At 36.5% G+C, this 21,433-nt stretch overlaps 1 protein-coding gene across 1 annotated transcript in view; it reads right to left on the bottom strand.

The window, feature by feature from the left end:
• Nucleotides 1-15,261: 15,261 nt before the first annotated feature.
• The window catches only part of LOC149786793 (methylosome protein WDR77-like), a 71,232-nt gene continuing 65,060 nt past the window's right edge, over nt 15,262-21,433 (bottom strand). The window contains exon 9 of the mRNA XM_089977295.1: nt 15,262-21,184. Coding sequence (XP_089833421.1) covers nt 20,923-21,184 — 262 coding nt within the window. The 3' untranslated portion in view covers nt 15,262-20,922. The remainder of the gene's footprint in view (nt 21,185-21,433) is intronic.

The following is a 21,433-nucleotide window of genomic DNA, read 5'->3' as shown; positions in this document are numbered from 1 at the left end:
TGCTAAACCATTATCCATGCCACAGGCACTTGTCCGCTTATAAGTTAAGTCTAGTTGCAAAGGAATAACCTTTCTTTAAATTTTTAACCCTTTTCAAAAGGAAACGATATGCTGTGACACTCTGAAGTGTAACTTTAAGCAAAAATTGTGCACAATTTCTTTTCTCTTATTCATAAAAGCATTTATGCTTTTCAAAATAAATTGTAGATTAATATTGACATGTATGAAAAAAGTTAGTTATGCCTATGTTGATTTTGATAACTGCATGCCTGGAGTTGGTATTGTACGAGATATGTACCTGGGGAACAGAAATAAAATAATTTCAGTTTACCAGTTCTGAAAAGAAAGAAAGAAATTGGAAGCAAAAGATGTTCTTTTATTTTTAAACACATCAAAGAAGAAAAAAAACGATAAAAGGCATCTTCCCATGCCTATATTCATTGGTGTAAGAAAAATTTACAAACTCTTTACCTTGCGACTTCCTCGTGTGACTCTGATCCATTCCATCCCTGTACAAATTATTATCAGTGACATCTTGGAAGAAATTGTGGCAAGTTTCAAGCTCCTTTTAACACAAGGTTGGTTGTTAGGTATTTGAAAAAGCTCTCTGTTCACACTGATATATTTGTATCATATGGGGAAGGGTGAAGAACTTGCGAGACCTTGGTACTGATGTATACTCAGACCTGCCAACCCTCATGATTTTGGTGTGAATTTCATGACTCTTGATAGCAATTCACGGACTCACACTGCATACAAAAACAATCACGAATTCCTGATTTCTCAATAGGCCTAAATCATGAATAAAATAACTTTTATTCCGTTAAGTGGTTGTCAAGATAGCAGCAGTGGTCACTGATGCCAATACTGGTCTTGTATTGCTAGTCATGATTTTAGTAGAACTACATCCAGTTGTTACAATTTATCCTGTAGCAAGCATTGTAAAGTATACGATCTATATTTAGAATTTTACAAATACTCGTGAAGAAAATGGGGCCTAGCTGATTTGTTTTTAAATGGCACATGTATATACTCATAGTAACCATAATTTTTTTGAACAAACACTAAATGAAGACAGCTTTTTTCGAGTGTAGGAATTTTTTAAAGATATTTAAAGATTAGCATATATTGTAATTTGCTTGAGTTAATATTTTTCCACGCATGTGCCGACATGCTAATCTGTAACTGTTCAAAGGTTTCATCTGTTGGATTAATACTATTTCATAACTAAGCTATACTACACATAAAATGTCTTAACCTGCAAGGAGATAGGTGTTCCACAAAAAGTGAAGCATAAATTGGAATAAACCAAAAATTGGCCATGCATTCAGCCATGAAACATCAATGTACACTGTACTTTTTGCACAGTAGCATGCTGCAAAATTTTAGAATTGTTAATGTGCACAGGGGTTCGTACCATTGCTTACAATTTACCTGTCATACATGTACTATATAATAATATTACAAGCACCTGTGGGCACATGGCAGAACGATGTGAAAAAGTACACTGCTAGCAAAAAGAATATGTAGATGTTTGGAAAATTAAGAGCACCCCCAGCAGAAGTCCTGCAAGTTACCAATGCTGAAGCATTGTTTGTGAGTTTTCCTGTTGAATATAATGTCTTTCTCAGTTGGAGATAAACAACAGTGACAGTGAAAGGGTATTTCCTATAGTGAGGAAAAATAAGACAACTTTAGTACCTCTTTAGGTGCTGAAAATTTGCAACAAAATTTTAGTTACCAAGATCCACCACCAGGCATGTTTTGAAAACAAATTTACCATAGCCGAATTGAGGAAGTTTAAGTCTGCCCCTGCATCATATCATGACAAACAGCATGGAGTTTGTGTATATCAATAAGTTTGGCTGCAAATAAATTTGTACATGTAATCAGTGTAAATAATGTTTCAGTTTTATTTTGGGATTTACATATAATGCAGTACTGACCATCAAAGTGGATGGAGCTAGTATAATGGTAATTTTCACTGTGTTCAAAATTCACAAATTATTATCCCACTTTTCACTAATTGCGAGTCTGGAGGACTGGCAGATCTTTATTTTGTGTAAAAGTTCATCATTATTATTTTTAAGAAATGTCTAGATGTCTGCAATTTACATTTACATCAGCTCTATTCAAATTGAAGCATACAGTAGATACAGTAGAAATGTTTTGTCCTTAAGGTTCCACTCCACTGGAGCACCAAAGAAAACAGGGAAGGCAGAGGACACAATTGTTGCTATAAACCTCACAATGTTGAAAAAGTTAATTTCTTTCACCTAACAGGATTGGAATTCATTTTTAATTACAGTAAGGAGATGTGATGTCTGAAACAGACAGCTGATGACAAGGAATGTTTCCATTTGCTTGGGAATGTCCTAGAAATGGCACAAAACACATGAACTTCACCCATACTTCACGGAGCGGTTCATAGTATATGCATTATGTTTTTAAATATATATATCTGTGTGTTACTTATCTGTTCATCTTTCATTGCAACATATAACTGAATTAAGTCTAGCTGCATACACTTGAATCCATATCAAAGCCCAGAATTTAAATATCAAAGTAATGAAAATTACAGGTTCTTTAAACTTCCATTACAACATACATCTTTTTTTAAAAACAAGGCTAACCAGTAGGTATAATAGGGCAAATACCTTATCTTTACATTCTGAACCAAGCTGTCCAGGTAGTACAAAGCCAGTCAAGAAACTAATATGGAATGTGGATGAAAATTAATGTGTTCTAACCTAGCAAATATAATTTCACCAGACTCTGACACTTATCTCTTCATACTTTTAAATTGTGAGAAATAAAAGTTAAAATTCAACCATAACATCGCTAGAGTTATGATGTTACTTCATTTATGTCAGCTGCAGTACAAGCCCATCAGAGGGTGCCAACAGTCCAAGTGCCAACCTAAAGAGGCTGTGGTGGACAAGGGAGATAATTCATTTAAGCTCCTCAAATCTGAGAATCTCTGTAATAAATAATTATATAACCGAGCCCATCCTTTTTTTCTCCATTATGTATGGGGAAAATATGGATTTTACCATCATTGAACACTATGGAGAATTATAATAAAAAAATCTCAGAAAAGCATAATCATTTATTAACAGAATCTATAATATTTTTGTTTACATAGTGTTTAGTCCATGTCAAATGGTACAAACCATCTTCATTTTCACCAGCTGAGATTCTTAGTGGTGGTAAAACTCTTTTATGATGATCTTACAATTTAAGATCAAAACTGTCCACTTTTTTCTCCATGCTTGATGGAAACAGATAACGGAAAGAAATCGCTAATAACATGGTTATTATTATAGCTTTTGAGACATGATATCTAGGGTTCACATATGCATACTAAGGAGTACATCTCTCATCAGATTTGGAATTTCAAGTTGGCACTATGTCAAGTAAGACATCTGACACAATCTCGGGTATAAGCAATGAAATTCAGTCAAGACTTGTCCCCTACACGGTCGTGAGGTCACAGAAATTCACAATCATTAAATCTGATCCTTAAAACTATACTGTAAAGTTTCTCAGCATACATCAAAAGTAACAAGTTTCATTATCTTGTCTTAAAGTGCATTAGGGAAAAATTACTAAAAAGGTGTTAAAAAAATTATCACTGACCTTGACCTTTAAAATCAAACCATAACTGTGATACACAAGATGCTCTCTAACTGATAAACAAGTGTAACCTGTTTCATCCATGAATCTCAAACAAATAGTTTTTACGACAAAGATAAAAGAAACCTTCAAATATTGATCTGCGATCTTGACCTTAAAGGTAAGACTTCCATCGTACATCGTAAGACTTCTAATGTGTCATCGTACACATCTAGTGACTATAGCTAGGTAAATCAAGCTTCATTTATCTTCAACTGTTAGAAAGCAGAAGGTCAAATGTGCCTGAATCCTACCTTTGGGCTTTGACCTTGACCTTAAAAATAGTACCCCAAATACGGTATGCAACACAGATTTAGTGATCATACTAAATTTCATCTCTTTATCAACAATGGCTCCACTGACCTTAATACCCCCAATGTTGGTTTCAATGGCACTTTTAACACATTACTGGCTATATCATACCAAGGAAATGAGAGGTGTCTTTCCCATGGACACATCAAGGCAGCTAACCCAGGTTAGCCAGTTCAGGTATCCAACCTGCAACCTCTGGATTATGAATCTGATACTCTACCAACAAAGCTACTATGGTTGAATGTGGTATACAACCCTTGCTAATCATAACATGTATACCAAATTGCATCCCTTAATCTCAAACAGTTCTAAAAATTAATAGCAAAAAAGTGAGATGGAAAATATAAAATGCTGAGCTATGACCTTGACCTTCAAGCTGAGCTATGACCTTGACCTTCAAGCTAGAACCCACCAATGTGGTTATTTGACACCATGATGTACAAGTATACAAAGTTTCATACCTTAATTTCAAATAGCTTAAAAACTGTAGAGTGGACGGGAAAGTGTGATGGAAATAAGGAGACAATAAAGAAAGGATCTGAACATGGTTAACGACGCATCTAATGTTGATGCAAAAATATATATAAGTTTCAACCCTTAATCTCAAATGGCTTAAAAGTTCTAGAATGGAATGGAAAGTATAACGGAAAATGCAGCCTTACTCTTGAACAAAGGCCCCCCAATGTTGTGACACCTCCTACTGATGGTGTACATGTACATGTATTCCAAGTTTCATCTCTTAATCTCAAATGGCCTTGGAGTTGTAGAGTGGAAAGGAAAGTGTGATGCAAAACAAAATACCAATTCATGACATTGGCCTTTAAGGCAGGATACATGACTCCCAACATGGTATATGACAAGTTTTTATGATGATGTGTAAGTATGCAGAGTTTCATGGCTTTAAGAAGTTCAAAAAGTATGACAGATGGAAGCACAGATACTACATCTCCCACTTATCTTTCAAATGAGTTGGACAACATGGCTAGAAAGCGTACAATCTGATCTGACAGCAATTGCCAGAAATGCATCATTTTAAATTTTGTAGCTATGACCAGAGTACATGTCACAAAATTTGTAACTGAATTGTATGCTGTGCAAATACTTTTGCAAGTCATTTAGTATAAAAATACTTTCTTAGTTCATAAAATTGTGTAACAATATAAACATACTGATAAACACTAATAAACCCATGAACACAAATTTAAAAGTACAGAACACATAAAATGGATTGTTCATATTACTCTTGTGCTGGTGTTGGGTGCAGTTGAATGTTGTTCAGTGACATCCTGGTGTTATATCTCTACATTCACTCACTATGTCTACATTACACTCAACTCGACAGGTACAAATGAGATCTACAAGGCAAATGTACAAATACGTTCTCTAAAAGACTTGGAGCAGGATGTGGTTCCAAGGGTTGTACACTGAACAAAGGCTAACATCAATGTAAAGCTTGGGCCTGACTTCCACTTATGAAACTTAGATTTTACAAAGTGTAGTTGGGTGTTATGTAGTAGCAGCTACACAGGCACGAGTGGAAAATGGACAGAACACTTTATCCATACTGTATGTGTCTGAGAATATATAAACAGCTGGCAGTATGACACAATAAATATTAAATATTGTGTAAGCAGTGAAATTTGTTCATTGAGATTTTAAATTGTTGTTAAAAAGGCGAACACTTGTATACAATAAAACTGGCAATGTTTCAAAAGAAAATGTGCTACTGCAGAACACTGAAGTCTCAAAGTCTATATTCTCAAACATTTCATGTAAAAATTCATATATCTGGGATCAAACATGGCACCCATGTGGCATAGCTAGTTTATAAATATCATTAGCATAACAGATTTTTTGGGTGTTTTTCTGTTGGATCTAGGGCTCATTGAATTTGAAAGACTACAACTGAGCAAAAGTCCTATGTGCCATGGTTTTGTGTAAAGCCTGAGGCCTATCTGTCCTATGTGCCATGGTTTTGTGTAAAGCCTGATGCCTATCTGTCTTATGTGCCATGGTTTTGTGTAAAGACTGAGGCCTATCTGTCTTATGTGCCATGGTTTTGTGTAAAGCCTGAGGCCAATCTGTCCTATGTGCCATGATTTTGTGTAAAGCATGAGGCCTATCTGTCCTATGTACCAAGGTTTTGTGTAGTGTAAAGCCTGATGACTATCTGTCCCATGTGCCATGGTTTTGTGTAAAGCCTGATGCCTATCTGTCTGATGTGCCATGGTTTTGTGTAAAGCATGAGGCCTATCTGTCCTATGTGCCAAGGTTTTGTGTAGTGTAAAGCCTGATGCCAATCTTTCCTATGTGCCATCGTTTTGTGTAAAGCCTGAGGCCTATGTCCTATGTGCCATGGTTTTGTGTAAAGCCTGAGGCCTATGTCCTATGTGCCATGGTTTTGTGTAAAGCCTGATGTCTATCTGTCCTATGTGCCATGGTTTTGTGTAAAGCCTGATGTCTATCTGTCCTATGTGCCATGGTTTTGTGTAAAGCCTGATGTCTATCTGTCCTATGTGCCATGGTTTTGTGTAAAGCCTGATGTCTATCTGTGCTATATGCCATGGTTTCGTGTAAAGCCTGATGTCTATCTGTCCTATGTGCCATGGTTTTGTGTAAAGCCTGATGTCTATCTGTCCTATTTGCCATGGTTTTGTGTAAAGCCTGAGGCCTATGTCCTATGTGCCATGGTTTTGTGTAAAGCCTGATGTCTATCTGTGCTATATGCCATGGTTTTGTGTAAAGCCTGATGTCTATCTGTCCTATGTGCCATGGTTTTGTGTAAAGCCTGATGTCTATCTGTCCTATTTGCCATGGTTTTGTGTAAAGCCTGATGTCTATCTGTGCTATATGCCATGGTTTTGTGTAAAGCCTGATGTCTATCTGTCCTATGTGCCAAGGTTTTGTGTAAAGCCTGATGTCTATCTGTCCTATGTGCCATGGTTTTGTGTAAAGCCTGATGTCTATCTGTCCTGTGTGCCATGGCTTTGTGTAAAGCCTGATGTCTATCTGTCCTATGTGCCATGGTTTTGTGTAAAGCCTGATGTCTATCTGTCCTATGTGCCATGGTTTTGTGTAAAGCCTGATGTCTATCTGTCCTATTTGCCATGGTTTTGTGTAAAGCCTGAGGCCTATGTCCTATGTGCCATGGTTTTGTGTAAAGCCTGATGTCTATCTGTGCTATATGCCATGGTTTCGTGTAAAGCCTGATGTCTATCTGTCCTATGTGCCATGGTTTTGTGTAAAGCCTGATGTCTGTCCTATTTGCCATGGTTTTGTGTAAAGCCTGAGGCCTATGTCCTATGTGCCATGGTTTTGTGTAAAGCCTGATGTCTATCTGTGCTATATGCCATGGTTTTGTGTAAAGCCTGATGTCTATCTGTCCTATGTGCCATGGTTTTGTGTAAAGCCTGATGTCTATCTGTCCTATTTGCCATGGTTTTGTGTAAAGCCTGATGTCTATCTGTGCTATATGCCATGGTTTTGTGTAAAGCCTGATGTCTATCTGTCCTATGTGCCAAGGTTTTGTGTAAAGCCTGATGTCTATCTGTCCTATGTGCCATGGTTTTGTGTAAAGCCTGATGTCTATCTGTCCTGTGTGCCATGGCTTTGTGTAAAGCCTGATGTCTATCTGTCCTATGTGCCATGGTTTTGTGTAAAGCCTGATGTCTATCTGTCCTATGTGCCAAGGTTTTGTGTAAAGCCTGATGTCTATCTGTGCTATATGCCATGGTTTTGTGTAAAGCCTCAACTTTGTTATCTAAATATGTTGTATTTTAAAAGCACTTCAAGGTCTCTGCTGCCCACATCTTTATTGCTCATCTGACTCGTGAACTTATCGGTAAAATTTGTAAACTAGTTCTAATTCTGTATTGGAGATGGGGCCTAAAGGTCAAGGAAGATCTAGATATTGGTAATGTAAAGAGAGAAATGTCCTAGTTTTGGAAATCTAGACAGTGGAAAGTCATGGACTTAGTTATCAAACAAGCTAGAGAATATCCAAAATTTATCAAGTTTAGGCGATAGAAGAGCATTTCGTTTTTGAATTTCAAGAAACAATATAAATCTGCTTGTTATCATGTACAACAGACAAAATAAAATCGAACAGGGTAGTCACTAAACTGCACAATTTTAAGCAACAACGAAAAAACTTGAGTATACTGCACTTTTCTTCATGAGGTAGACTAGACTACAAGTCACACAGATGTCAAGTACTATTTCAGTAATTGGTTTATATATTTAGAATTTGATTGCACACACTTTTAAATAGGGATTATAATAATACTCATACATTAAAATTTCTTTGTGAGGTCATTATATACACACAGTGATACATATATCTGGCAAAATAAGTGGACTAAAGGTGTCATCCAGTACGAACTGAATTGAATGTCGCATGCTGCTATGACTCAATGAAAGCTACATATCTAATAAATTTAAAAAATGGTACAAACCTGTCATTTGCTTTGAGAGACCCATATATTTTCTTTTGTGGGCCCAGTTAAGTGCTTGGCCACCATTTTGAAAGTACACAGCAATCAACAATCTTTGTCTCTGGAGTTTTTGACCAAACTTAAGATGCTGAGCATTAAATAGTCATGATTGAACAGTCTTTGGTTAAACTATCTTAGTATTAAATTTTACAACAACAATTAATATCTAATTTGAGTAAATGCACCTAGATGACTACAGTGATTTTCACTTTAACAATGTTGACAGCTGCTTGGTTTTATCTGGTACTTGCAATGCACGTTACATATACAAATAAGTTGATTCTAACTGCAAACAAAACTGCATAATGTGCTGGCAGATCAGGGTCTGTGTTGGTCGTTATACTGATTACTCCTAAGAAACTGCATAAACCCAGAACTGCCGACACATTATGCAATTACGAATCCGAGTCTTGGACTTGTAACTGAGTATGTACAGTAGATCATGTCAAGGAAATGGAAGCTAAATTCCCCTCCAAAAGTTACACCAAAGCTGCTGACTGATTCCACCCTAAAAGGGAATTAAACTTATGACCTTTGATTGTGAGTCTGACAATCTGCCAACTGACCTACTTTGACAACCTGGAACAAAGAAGTACCTGTTACAATGTTTGTGTGCGTCTGTGTGATTTGGATTTTTAATGTAGTTTTAAAAAACTTTTAAGTCATTTCACTACGATGTCTGCAATGTGGCAGTTTATAGTGATGTCTAGCACAGGAGCATCATGCCACAGACACGGAGCACGTTGTTCCACCAAGTCACATTATCATGACACCAGGCTGATGAGTCCTAACACAAACCTCTTGATGCTGAGCACCTAGCAAGGCAGCTATTATTTTTATTAGTTGTTGGTATGACTCAGCTGGGGTTCAAACCTGTGATCTCCCACAGCTGAGGTGGATGCTCTAACCACAAGGCCACTGCAGTGGACTTTCTGTTATAATGACTTGTCTGATACTGCTTAGGCAAGTGTCCCTTCAGCAAACTGGCAATTGACACGATTGACCGATCTGCGTCGACCACACATAGGCAACATGAATAGTATAGCACAATGCAAATTTGGCAAAACCTGTTGATTCAGACACTTGTTGCTAACTTGAACATTGAAAAAAGCTTAAAAATGAAGAAGAAAAAAGTTGTTGATTTACATACCCATTAAGTCTAATCCGATTTTGTGAAGAAATACTTGACACTAATTCTCTTCAAACCTATTGTAGCTATGGTTTTATTGAGGAAAATAATTATGTTTGATACGATATAGGCTGTATATTATGGCTTTATCATACGTAAAAGACCAGAGATACTTTTTTAAAAATACTAAAAGTGTGTTTATTCATGTGCAAGTCAAGCCTTTCTAATTTAAATATATAGTCGGAAAACCCAGAATTTCAAAGTTTTCATTTTAAACTTTTAATTGTGTGTAAATATAACTCCCCATCTATTTGTATCAGCCTGTAACAAGCATTGTAATACACTGATTTTAACAACATATTCTTTATTAGTCAAATGGAAATGTGTCCCTAATAGGCTATTAAAAAAATGTAAAATTTATGTTGTTTTACAGTTATTTAATGAAAAATAGTCTGACTTTAAAAGTACTCCTTATTCACTGATCGGTATCTGTTATAATTTATATGGCTACTGTAATTATTCGTATATTATACAAGTTGAATAAGACACAAAAAACAAGATAAACAAACTGATGTACACGTGCATAAAAACACGAAGATGAATAATAATGACATTTTACATTATTTTACCTTGGCACCCATGCCGCAAATTCATGTCCAATGAGCACAAAATAGTCCTTAAAAATATGGAATTTTGGTCCAGTTATGTCCTGTATTTGTAATTGTCTATCAAAAAGATAAATGGGTATGTCAAAAGCTAAGTGCAATCTTACAACCATACATGATCTATTAAGACTTTTGGGACTAAGTTGTCTTATCTACAATAGAATGTATTTATAATAGTACTCACACACATAAAAATCAATTTGTTTTATCAATAGTTTGCTGCAGCCCTAATGGAGATTCCTAGAATACTGTATTTAGCAACAAATAACATGCGACCAATTACAAACTGTGAAAACCCAAAGCTGCCATCACATGATATACAATGGCGGCATCTACACTGTTGACATGAATTATAAAAAAAACCTTAGATCCTGATTTGTCATTGTGATTTCCATCATGAGGATCTGATTTGGTGTTTTGATTTTTGCACATCAATTTCAACAGAATAAAATGGAGCCAAGTCCCCCCCCCCCCAAATACACCAAGGAATTCGAGACAGTACAGCCAAAGGGAGGTATTGACAATGTGATCTTGAATTACATATGCGATACTCCACCAACATATCAACTGCAGCTCCTGCATATCTGAGCCTTGCTGTGTGTAGATTCTACACGTGTAAACAGCAGTGATGCATAGATGGTGTAAATTCTACATGTGTAAATAGCAGTGATCCATAGCTGGCGTAAATTATAAATGCATAAATATCACTAATGTGCAGTTGGTATAAATTCTACATGTGGATCTCAGTAATGTGTCGTTGGTATAAGTTCTACGTGTAAATATTAGTGATGTGTGGTTGGTTTAAACTCTACTTGTGTTAATATCAGTAATGTGTAGTTGTAAATTCTACATGTTTAAATAGCAGTGATGTGAACTGAAATTATACACATGTATATAGCACTATTGTGGAGTTGGTGTAAATTATACATGTGTAAATAGTAATGTGAACTGAATTTATCCATGTATATCTGGCAGTAATGTCTAGTTTGTGTAAATTAAACATGTGCAAATAGCATTAATGTGAACAAAGTTTATACACGTGTGAATAGCAATAATGTGTACTTATGTAAATTCTACATGTTTAAATAGCAGTAAAGTATACTAGGTTTAAATAAATGTGTAAATAGCAGTAAAGTGCATAGTGAAGTGAATTTATACATGTATAAATAGCAGTAATTTGAACTGAATAACAGATTTGTAAAAAGTTTGTATTTGGATCATAGTTGTTTATCACCTTTAAGATATTTACAGCTCCTTTAACTGAGTGCCACCCCAGCAAGCCACAGGAAGAAAGGTGCCATGACTGCTGCCATCCATACACTTGTTCAACCGCCTCTGCCAGATGGATGCCACCTCATTTTATTGGTCCAATCAAAGCCCATTTGCCTGTTTCCAGTGGGGCTGTCCCAAACAACACAAAAAACTGAGTCATATATCTGACTGAAATATTTCCGATTTGTGAATTTTCCTACTGTGTGGTTTTATTTTTTTGTGTATGATGTATACTCTAGTGTTTATCCACAAAATGTCCAATGATGTTGGTTTACAGTAGCCTTTTGTGAACTATACATATTCTATACTCTAGTATTTATCCACAAAATGTACCAATGATGTTGGTTTACAGTAGCCTTTTGTGAACTATATATATTCTATACTATAGTGTTTATCCACAAAATGTACCAATGATGTTGGCTTACAGTAGTCTTTTGTGTTCTTGATTTGGTTATTGTGATTCTCTCAGCCCCTTCAGCAGTATGCCAATCAGGATTTTTTCAGGGCCATCCAGTTTTCAGCTGAATGGGGCTTTAAGGGGTCATAATGAAAGCCCAGGGTAAAATATAACCATTAATATGCCACACAATAACATATCAAATATTTGTCCAGTTACCTATAATCGGGCTGTCAATATCTGTGGTATGCCTTAGTTGCTTAATATCATCTTATACTAGGTTGTGAAATTTTCTTAGGCACAAGTTGCCTTTATCTTGTTGTAAGTGGATAATTGTGGCAATATATCCAGAGTGTGTTCAAACACGAGGCCAATCAATAGGCAATATTGGCAAAATTATAAATGAGATTAGGTTTGCAAAAGCCAAAGTGAAAACCCTCAGTCAGTACATTTCAATGCAGTGTGGACTGCTGCCCCTCCTACACCTGGGAGCCCTGGTTTCCTATCTGTGGAGAGAGTTCCAGCAGGTTTTTCTGCCAAACTGCTGTGTGGTCCTAGCAACTCCTATCTATCTCCAAAGTAATGTGAACTGAATTTATAAATATGTAATAGCAGTAACTTAAACTGAATTTATACATGTGTAAATAACAGTAAAAGGCAACTGAATTTATACATGTGTAAATAACAGTAAAAGGCACCTAAATTTATACATGTGTAAATAACAGTAAAAGGCACCTGAATTTATGGATGTGTTTATACTCCCTTTTATCGAGGTTGCCTTTTGTTTACCATATATACTTGTTTGTTACGCTGAACCCAACTGCACAGACCCAGATCTGCTATCACCTAAGGCACTGGCAGATCTTGGTCTATGCAGTTTGTTAGCAGTAATCAGTACAGCAAACAACAGAGACCCCGATCTGCTGGCACATACATTGTTGTCTGTTAGACTCAACTTATAACTGAATATATATATGGTAGTAAGCATGAAAAAACATTAATGAAATTTAAAACTTGCCATTAGCTTCTCGTGGGTCGGTGGTTTTTTCCTGGGTTTTCCAGGGTTCTTCCTCCACCAGTTATACTGGCCGCCATATATGGCCTATCTTGTGCTGAAAAATGGCGTTAAACCCTAGAACAACAACAACAATAAAACTTGCCATTCACCATAATACGGGGTGTGCAGATACGGATTTAATCACACACACACACGGATGCAAAAACGGTTGCTATGTGAAACATCTGCACAGGTGGGCTTGATGATAACATTGAATAACAAGCGAGAAATTGGAATATTCTCCCTTTCAATCTGATTGGTTGTTAATGGCACATCAGCAATGCTTCCTTAGCATATATGATACAATCTGATTGGCTACATTGCATGCATAGTTTGTAAATGGTGAAAATGAAGCAATGGTGACTGCCATATCAGCTTAGGGGCCATCCATTTTGTATGCACACAAAAATCTGGCAAAGCTTGACCTCCCCCAGTACACATACATACTTTATTTATACACACCCCCAACTGCATACATATGCTTGACCCCCTCCCAAATTCTATAGATTGGCCTATATTTAATCCACATAGAAACAATAAAAAAATTAATAATATTAACATGTTTAATAAAACAGTCCACCAACATTGAATGTCTGGCTGTATCGAAGAAATAAGCTGCATAACTTTAAAAAGTTAGTATAGTGTCCACTTAAATTCAAATGCTCCCTGAACCAAGTCAAACAGGTTACATATTAGACAAATTATTGAGGTTTCACCCCCATTTCCCATGTGTACATACATTATCAGTAAATCCACCCCCCCACGAAAGCATAAGCATTTGGGATACCCCCTACCCTCCATGCGTACGTACCAAATGGATGGCCCCTTATATTAGAAAAAAGATCTGTACAAACAAGGCCACTCGGTCGCAGCACCCAGTACACATTAAGTTAACTGCTTCACATTACCATGTCACACAGCTGACTGGGTAAGTAATGTATTTGGAATTACTGCAAAGTTAAGGTATAATAAATGAATACTATCTGACCATGTGTGTGTGTCTATATATATATATATATATATATATATATATATATATATATATATATATATATATATATATATATATATATATATATATATATATACACATATATATATATATGACTAATGTTAATTTTCTTTACATTTTTTGAGCAAAACATTCTGTTTTCTTACTTTGTTTTGAGCATCCAGATTATTCCAAATCATGAATCTAGTGTTAGCATATGAAGAGCAAGTTCAATGACCACAATTTAACAGGACTCGTAAATCTATAGATTTGTATTAGGTAACAAAACTAAATTATTTCAGTGTAGGTGTACTTGGAACTATTTTATTAACAAAACAAAGATTTCTTGTATCCTATTCTTTCTTAAAAGTATATTTGTATCAACAAATTTAAAAGTGGTCAAGGAAATATACTTCGTTCAAGTCAGCTGTATATTAGGGGGCACTCAGTGACTGAGTGATCTAAAGTGCTTGCCTTAAATGATCACTGTCATCTCATTTCTGTCAGCATGGATTTGATTCTTGTGCTCAGGCTACGTGAGAAACCTTGCCAGTAGCTACCCATGGGTCGGTGGATCTTACTGGGGTTTTTAATGGTTCTTCCTCCACCAGTTATACTAGCTGCCATGTATAGTCTATCATGTGCTGGAAAATGGAGTTAAACCCACAACAACAGCTGTTCATTTTTAGTGACATTATAATAGGTTTTACTCATGTCTGCTGGAGTCAATGTGATTCTTGGTTTAGGTTCATCACAACTCAAAAACTTGGAATAAAACAGTCTTGAGGTATACAGGAAAACTGGATGTGGTAGCCACTTACTTTTGTCAAATGTGCAATGTATGGAATCTTTTACTATTTATCTGAGATTTTTCTGTCTTCTCTGGGTGCTATTACTGAATTAAACAAACAGAAAGGAAAGGAGAGAAAGTTTTTGAAGATCTCAATCTTCATTGCTTTTGTCTAAAAGCTCTAGTTTGAATTACTGTAACAGCAAATTCGTACAACACATATTTTATATATGAGGCAACAACTCAGAGGTCTTGCTAAGATTTTAAAACAAGGAGTCAAGGACTCCCATTTTGGTAAAAATACGAGTCCCACCAGCAAAAGTTGCAGTACCTTCCAGAAAATGTGGAACTTTGCAGATTAGAAGAACTATTCCCAATACTATGCCAGGCAGCCAGGGCCAGCCTTAGGCTAATTTATGCAACTGTCTTTTAAAATCATCTGTCACCTAAATCACATAATGAAATAATACAGAATGACAGTTCCTTGCTGACTGAAAACTATTTTAATGCGATTTCCAAGTTTTTATATATTCCTATTCATGACCAACATTTCTGAAAACCCTGAAATACAGATACTGACAATCCTGAAACACTCAAATCTGGACAAATACGCAAGACATGCACATAAATTCATAGCCAAATGGGCAACATATTACTTTTTGCCTGCAATAAAAATGAACTATATAATTTAAAAGAACATATAATATCTGCATGTAGAGTCCACTATCAAAGCACTGCATGACCTGTAAAATGTGACCTTGAATTAAAGGTCAAAATATTGGGCAAGAATATCATCGAATGATGATGCATCATCTTATGTATGAAGGAAATCCACTGACCGGTTTAGTAAATATAAGCAAATGAAAAAAACTTAAACTAAAACTGCAACATATTTTCTGTGAAAGCAACCTTGAGGTAAGTGTGTTAGAGTATGAATAGTCATAAGTTCAAAATGATCCAAGCGAATGATGATGAAAATCAATCAAGGAGTTTAGTTGTTGTTGTTGTAGTTGTAGGGTTTAATGCCATTTTTCAGCACAAGACAGGCTATACATGGCGGCCAGTATAACAGGTGGAGGAAGAACCCTGGAAAACCCAGGGAAGAACCACCGACCCACAAGAAGCTACTGGCAGGCTTTCCCACGTACCCATGCTAGCCGAGCCTTGGACTCAAACACACGCAGACAGAGGTGAGATGGCAGTGATCCGGAACAGTGAGCGCTTTAGACCACTCGGGGCCACTCAAGGAGTTTAGTAATTATTAGCAAATGAAAAATGTTTAATGAACACAGCAATACCAAATTTTTATTAATGGCACCTTGACCCTAGGTCAAGTGTCAAAGGGGCAAGCATACATGTCAGAGTATGAACTGTCAGTCTCATAAACATGCATCACAAGTATGAAAAAATGCATCAGGAGCAGAAATATAAGCAAAATAGAAACTTTAACCAAAACCTTAACACAACTGTCCATGACCAAAGTCCAAGGCCACAGGAACATATCAGATAATGAATTGTCTCAGCTTTGTAATGATTTAAGCCAAACAAGATTAGAATCTATAATGAGGTTTAGAAAATATTAGCAAATGAAGAACTTTCACTAAATTGTGAATGCAAATTTTCTTTGATATCAACTCAAAGGTCAAAAGGGTCAGCGCAAATGTCATAGAATGAATTGTTTCAGCTTTGTAATGATTCATGCCAGATATGTTAATAATCTATCAAAGGGTTTGGAAAATATATGCAGAGATGCTGCCAGAAAATCTCTTACTTTTTCCACCTCTACATGGGTGGAATCATGGATAGGAAAGGGGTAAGGGGAAACAAAGGTGACTGACAGCTGATATATGGTACCTGCATACCTAATTCATTTTACTCAGCTGGTAAATATTCCTGTTTCGTATCATTCCATTTTTTAAAGCCTTTGCAAACAGAAAAACATTTATTGGACCCACTTATATTTGTGTAGTCATCAGTTTAAGTACTATCTTTGATGGCTGCCTATTATTGGACCCACATGTATTTGTATAGACACCAGCTTAACTTATTCAGCCCAGATCCTGTCTGTACGCGTGATCCAGTTTCTGCATTCAATGGCTGATCCCACATGTAGTCATGGTTTACTGCATTCAGTGGCTGATCCTTCTCCAGTCATGGTGAATGTGTGTTAGATACAACGTCTCTGATTGGTTACAAATGTTTTTTTCTCTCTCCAAGAATCAGACTAATATTAAACCAATCAGAAATGATTTTACTTTCCTTTGTGCAAATTTGAATTGTTCAGTACCCAAGGTTTACTAATTGAGAGCAGTTTCACTGGCGGACGTAACAGTGATTTTTTATGACAATGAGAGTGAAAATTAGGAGTTTCTTGGGTTTGATCTCGAAAATATTTAGCAAGCAGATGAAAGATATGTTTAGCAGTTGGATAATTTGCGAGATTTAGATTTGCACATATAAGTTTCTGAGACTGAATCGTCATCAGAAGAGGATGCTGATAGCAATGATGAGAGTTCTTGTGGATCTAGCAGATTGGAGTGATCATCTCTGGCCTGTCCAAATAGATGATTTTAGTGGACCAAATCCAGGAGTTACAATGAACATGAAAAATCTATTTTTTTTATTTGTTATTTCCAGAGAACTCTACTCCGACATTGCAGACGAAACCAATGCATATGCCCAGAAATACATCTTGGTATTACCAAACAAAACGCACTACGGATCACCGCTATCTCACCTCTGTCTGCATGGGTTCAAGTCTAGGATTCGGCCAATGTGGGTATGTGAGAAAGCTTGCCAGTAGCCTCTAGTGGGTCGGTGGTTCTTCCTGGGTTCTTCCTCCACCATTAATACTGGCACCATGCATAGCCTATTGTGTGCTGAAAAATGACGTTAAACCCCACAACAACAACCAAACAAAACGTGGCATCCAACAACACCAGACAAGATAAAAGCTCCGATTCAGGCTCATGTTGTTATGGGAGTCCTTCCAGCACCAGCCCAAGATATGTATTGGTACAAGGACAAACTTTTCCATCCTTCCTGCGTTGAACTGAAATTTAGTCGTACAAGATTCGAAAATCTACAGAAATATTTTCATGTGACTGACACCAGCAACAACCCACCTCGATGAACACCTGGTCACAACAAACTGGCCCACATTCAACCAATATTGGAGCGTATTCGCAACACATGCACTAGAGAATACAACCCACATTGTGAGGTGTCCAAAGATGAAGCAGTGATTGGATTTTCAGGACTGGGCTTTATGCAGTACGTGCCTTTAAAACTGACCAAGAGAAGCATCAAAGTATGGGTTCGAGCAGATCCTCATAATGGATATGTTGGGGACTTACAGGACTATACTGGATGGACTGACGACAATCCAGAATTGAATCTTGGATATAGGGTTGTTCTTGACTTGATGGAACCTTTCCTTTGTCTTGGACACCATGTCTACACTGACAGGTTTTTTTTATAACCTCACCAGACCTATTTCTTCAGCTTTGACAAAAAGGTACGTATGGCTGCAGAACAGTTTGATCAAATCGAAAGGGTCTTCCATCTGGATTACAAAAAGTAAAGCTAAAGGAGCAGGGCCAAAAGCATAATTAAACAGAAAGGAGACATGAGAGTTACAGTTTGGTGTGACAAGAATATCACTATACTGTGTACCAACTGTGATGGTGAGGCCACATCTATTAGCCAGAAGCAGAAAGATGGTTCCATCAAGGATATTCTATGTCCACTCCCAGTCAAACTGTACAACATGTACATGAATGGAGTAGATCATGCGGATCAAATGCGAGCAACTTACAGCACTGGTAGAAAGTCCTTGAAATGGTGGCGGTATTGAATATCATCACCAAAAACAACAGGGAAAGAGCTAGAACCGATTTGGAGTTTAGAATGAATCTTGCATATGAACTACTTAGAGGATTTGTAGGTAAAAGGAAAAGAGCAGGAGAAGTTCAACCCTCGCTTCAGCAAGGTCAACACTGGCCAGTGGTCATGCCAAAGAAAAAAACCTGCAAAATGTATACACTGAACAAAGTTGGATCTGAACCAACAAATGCCAAGTAAATTTATGTGCAAAATGTTTCAAACCATATCACAGATTAAATTTTTCTGGTTTATTTCAATGAAATTAAAGGCTGATGACATGGTATTTCTAAAAATGCTGCACATAATTTTGCAAATAATTAATAAGTTGTGAAAGACTTGGACAAATAGGAAGAAAAAGACATCACTGTGTAGACAAATTCATTTGGAATAATTGGTGAACATTTCATGGATTTTTAATGGATATAAGAAAAATTAAGGTAAGAATGAATGCATGTGCATGATGTTTAAAAAATTTTCCAAACAGGTAAAAACTCTCTGGGGCACATGTAGCTAGACACAGCTTAGTGCTGCTGGGGCATAGCAGCAGTGATACTGATAACAGTGCTGGGGCTGAATGAGTTAAGTACTATCTTTGATTGCTGCCTGTTTCCCAGAGCAGAACTTCTGCAATTTTGGCCAGTAGTAATCAATTTCTGAACTGGTCTTCAGGACATTCGAATATAATTTATTACAATTCATGCATGTTGTTCCAAGGTTACTTTTTTTTCTCTCCAAAGACTACATTTTGTTGCAAGATCTAAGTGATGAGATGCTAGTTATTTCTGACCCATTGCTTTCTGCATAATATTTCATGAGTGACAAACCATCAGACCATAGTTTGGGCAAATAATCTTTCTGTCTCCCAAATTCCTACAATATCAGTTATCTTTGTTTACTGACACAACTGGTAAGCTTTGTATATTTCTTAATGCAGTGGTTCCCAACCATTTTTGGGGCTGCAACCTGTAACAAATTGTTTTTCATAAACTCACAAACCCATTTACATTCTTTTGAGAAGTTCTGCCATCCTTAAAAAAGAATTCTTGGTGATTATCCATGACCTCCCAGAATGAAATAACCCTGATTTGGGACACAAACTGGGGGCTGGGAACAACTGCCTTAATAGCTGTTCAATGGATCAGTATGCTATTAAAATGGAAATCCACAAAAAAAAATTGCAACACGATAGCAAATCTCAATCACAAAGGTGTTTATATGCAAAGAATAATCCCCATAAGTACAAGATCAAATGAGATCATGGACAAAAGACAAAAAGACGTTGTAATCAACCTTAATTTTGAATGTGACAAAATGATCCTTCCCCAATGGACTTGACAAATCATGGGAACCATTTGCATGATCTTTTTGCTCATTTGGTTTTTAAAAGTTGCACGATTCTCAATTCTTTTGGGGGAGAAAACATCAATCATGCTGCCTGGCAGCATCTCTATATATTAAAATGAAAACTTAAACACAGTCTTTAACAAACTTTTGATGCAAAAGAAAAGCTCTCATTTGTCACTAATGTTTGCTTGAAAATAATACTAAACCATACTCTACTGCAATTAGATCTAGTTGATATCTGCAAAAAATATTAATTTAAACCAAAATAGCTGGCAGCATAACATTTGCTGACAATTCTATATGGGGAACTGATAATGACCCTTTCCTAATACCATCTATACTTGCTTACAAATCCAGTCCAACTGCAGACCCAAATCTTCTATAGCATAATACAACTGCAGACCCAAATCTTCTATAGCATAATACAACTGCAGACCCAAATCTTCTATAGCATAATACAACTGCAGATCTTGATCTATGCAGTTTATTTTGAGACACATTGGGTGGCATTAGAACAAGGTCTATTTTTTTTTTGGAGTTGGACTCAACTTTTAAGCAAGTATATATGGTACAAACACATGTAAAAATCAAGATATTAAGTGCACGATACCATCTCACAGAAAAATCCTGTTTCAAATCAAGGTTGAATTTCTTGTAAAAAAAAAATTGTAAACACTTTGAGATTGACATGGCCTCTGAAGATTAGATCAATAAATGCATGCAACTGAGACATTATCAAATGCCACTTGCGTAGCATGAAGGTCCCCAGGACCAAAATGACACGTACTATTAACATTTGGTAAATGCAACTAAGATATGCATGTTTTCTCTGCCCAGTATGCAACTGAATCCTAATAATGACAGTCATCTGCTGATGTGCTCTATATTGCAACACTAACACCAGGTATCAGTTTATTCTACATTCTCACTAATGTTGTTTTCTTGTAGTTTTTTGGGTGACACACTTTGATCCATGAAATTATCTGTCAAATCTTCACCCCCCTTGTGACCGTTTATCTCCATTTTCAAGGTTTCAGGGGTAAGGCTCGATTCATTTACTACACTGCCAACATCATGGCAGAACATTTTAGAGTCCCAGCTACAAGTGTAAAATTTGTCAGCACTAAACCAGGAAAGTCCTCGCACATAGTCCATGTGTGCTGTGCTCTTGTATCTGAAATCATATGATAAGGAGATTTACATGTTGGCATCTCTAACTCCCAGCATCGATGAAATGTTTAAGTGTTTGGCCTTTGGAGTACTTTTGTTTGAAGAAGTCTCATTACATTATTAGTCCTGTTACTTACAATAGGGAAATAATTCCAAAATGAGCTTTCTGTTTTCAGAAAGTTTACTATCCTAAGTTCCACTGTGATATTAATGTTCTAGAATTATTGACCTTTACCTGGATGCATACAAGAAG

This window comes from Sinohyriopsis cumingii, chromosome 12 (genome assembly GCF_028554795.1).
Source record: "Sinohyriopsis cumingii isolate HCF-2022 chromosome 12, ASM2855479v2, whole genome shotgun sequence".
Taxonomy (NCBI): domain Eukaryota; kingdom Metazoa; phylum Mollusca; class Bivalvia; order Unionida; family Unionidae; genus Sinohyriopsis; species Sinohyriopsis cumingii.
This window is presented reverse-complemented; position numbering and strand designations above follow the sequence as displayed.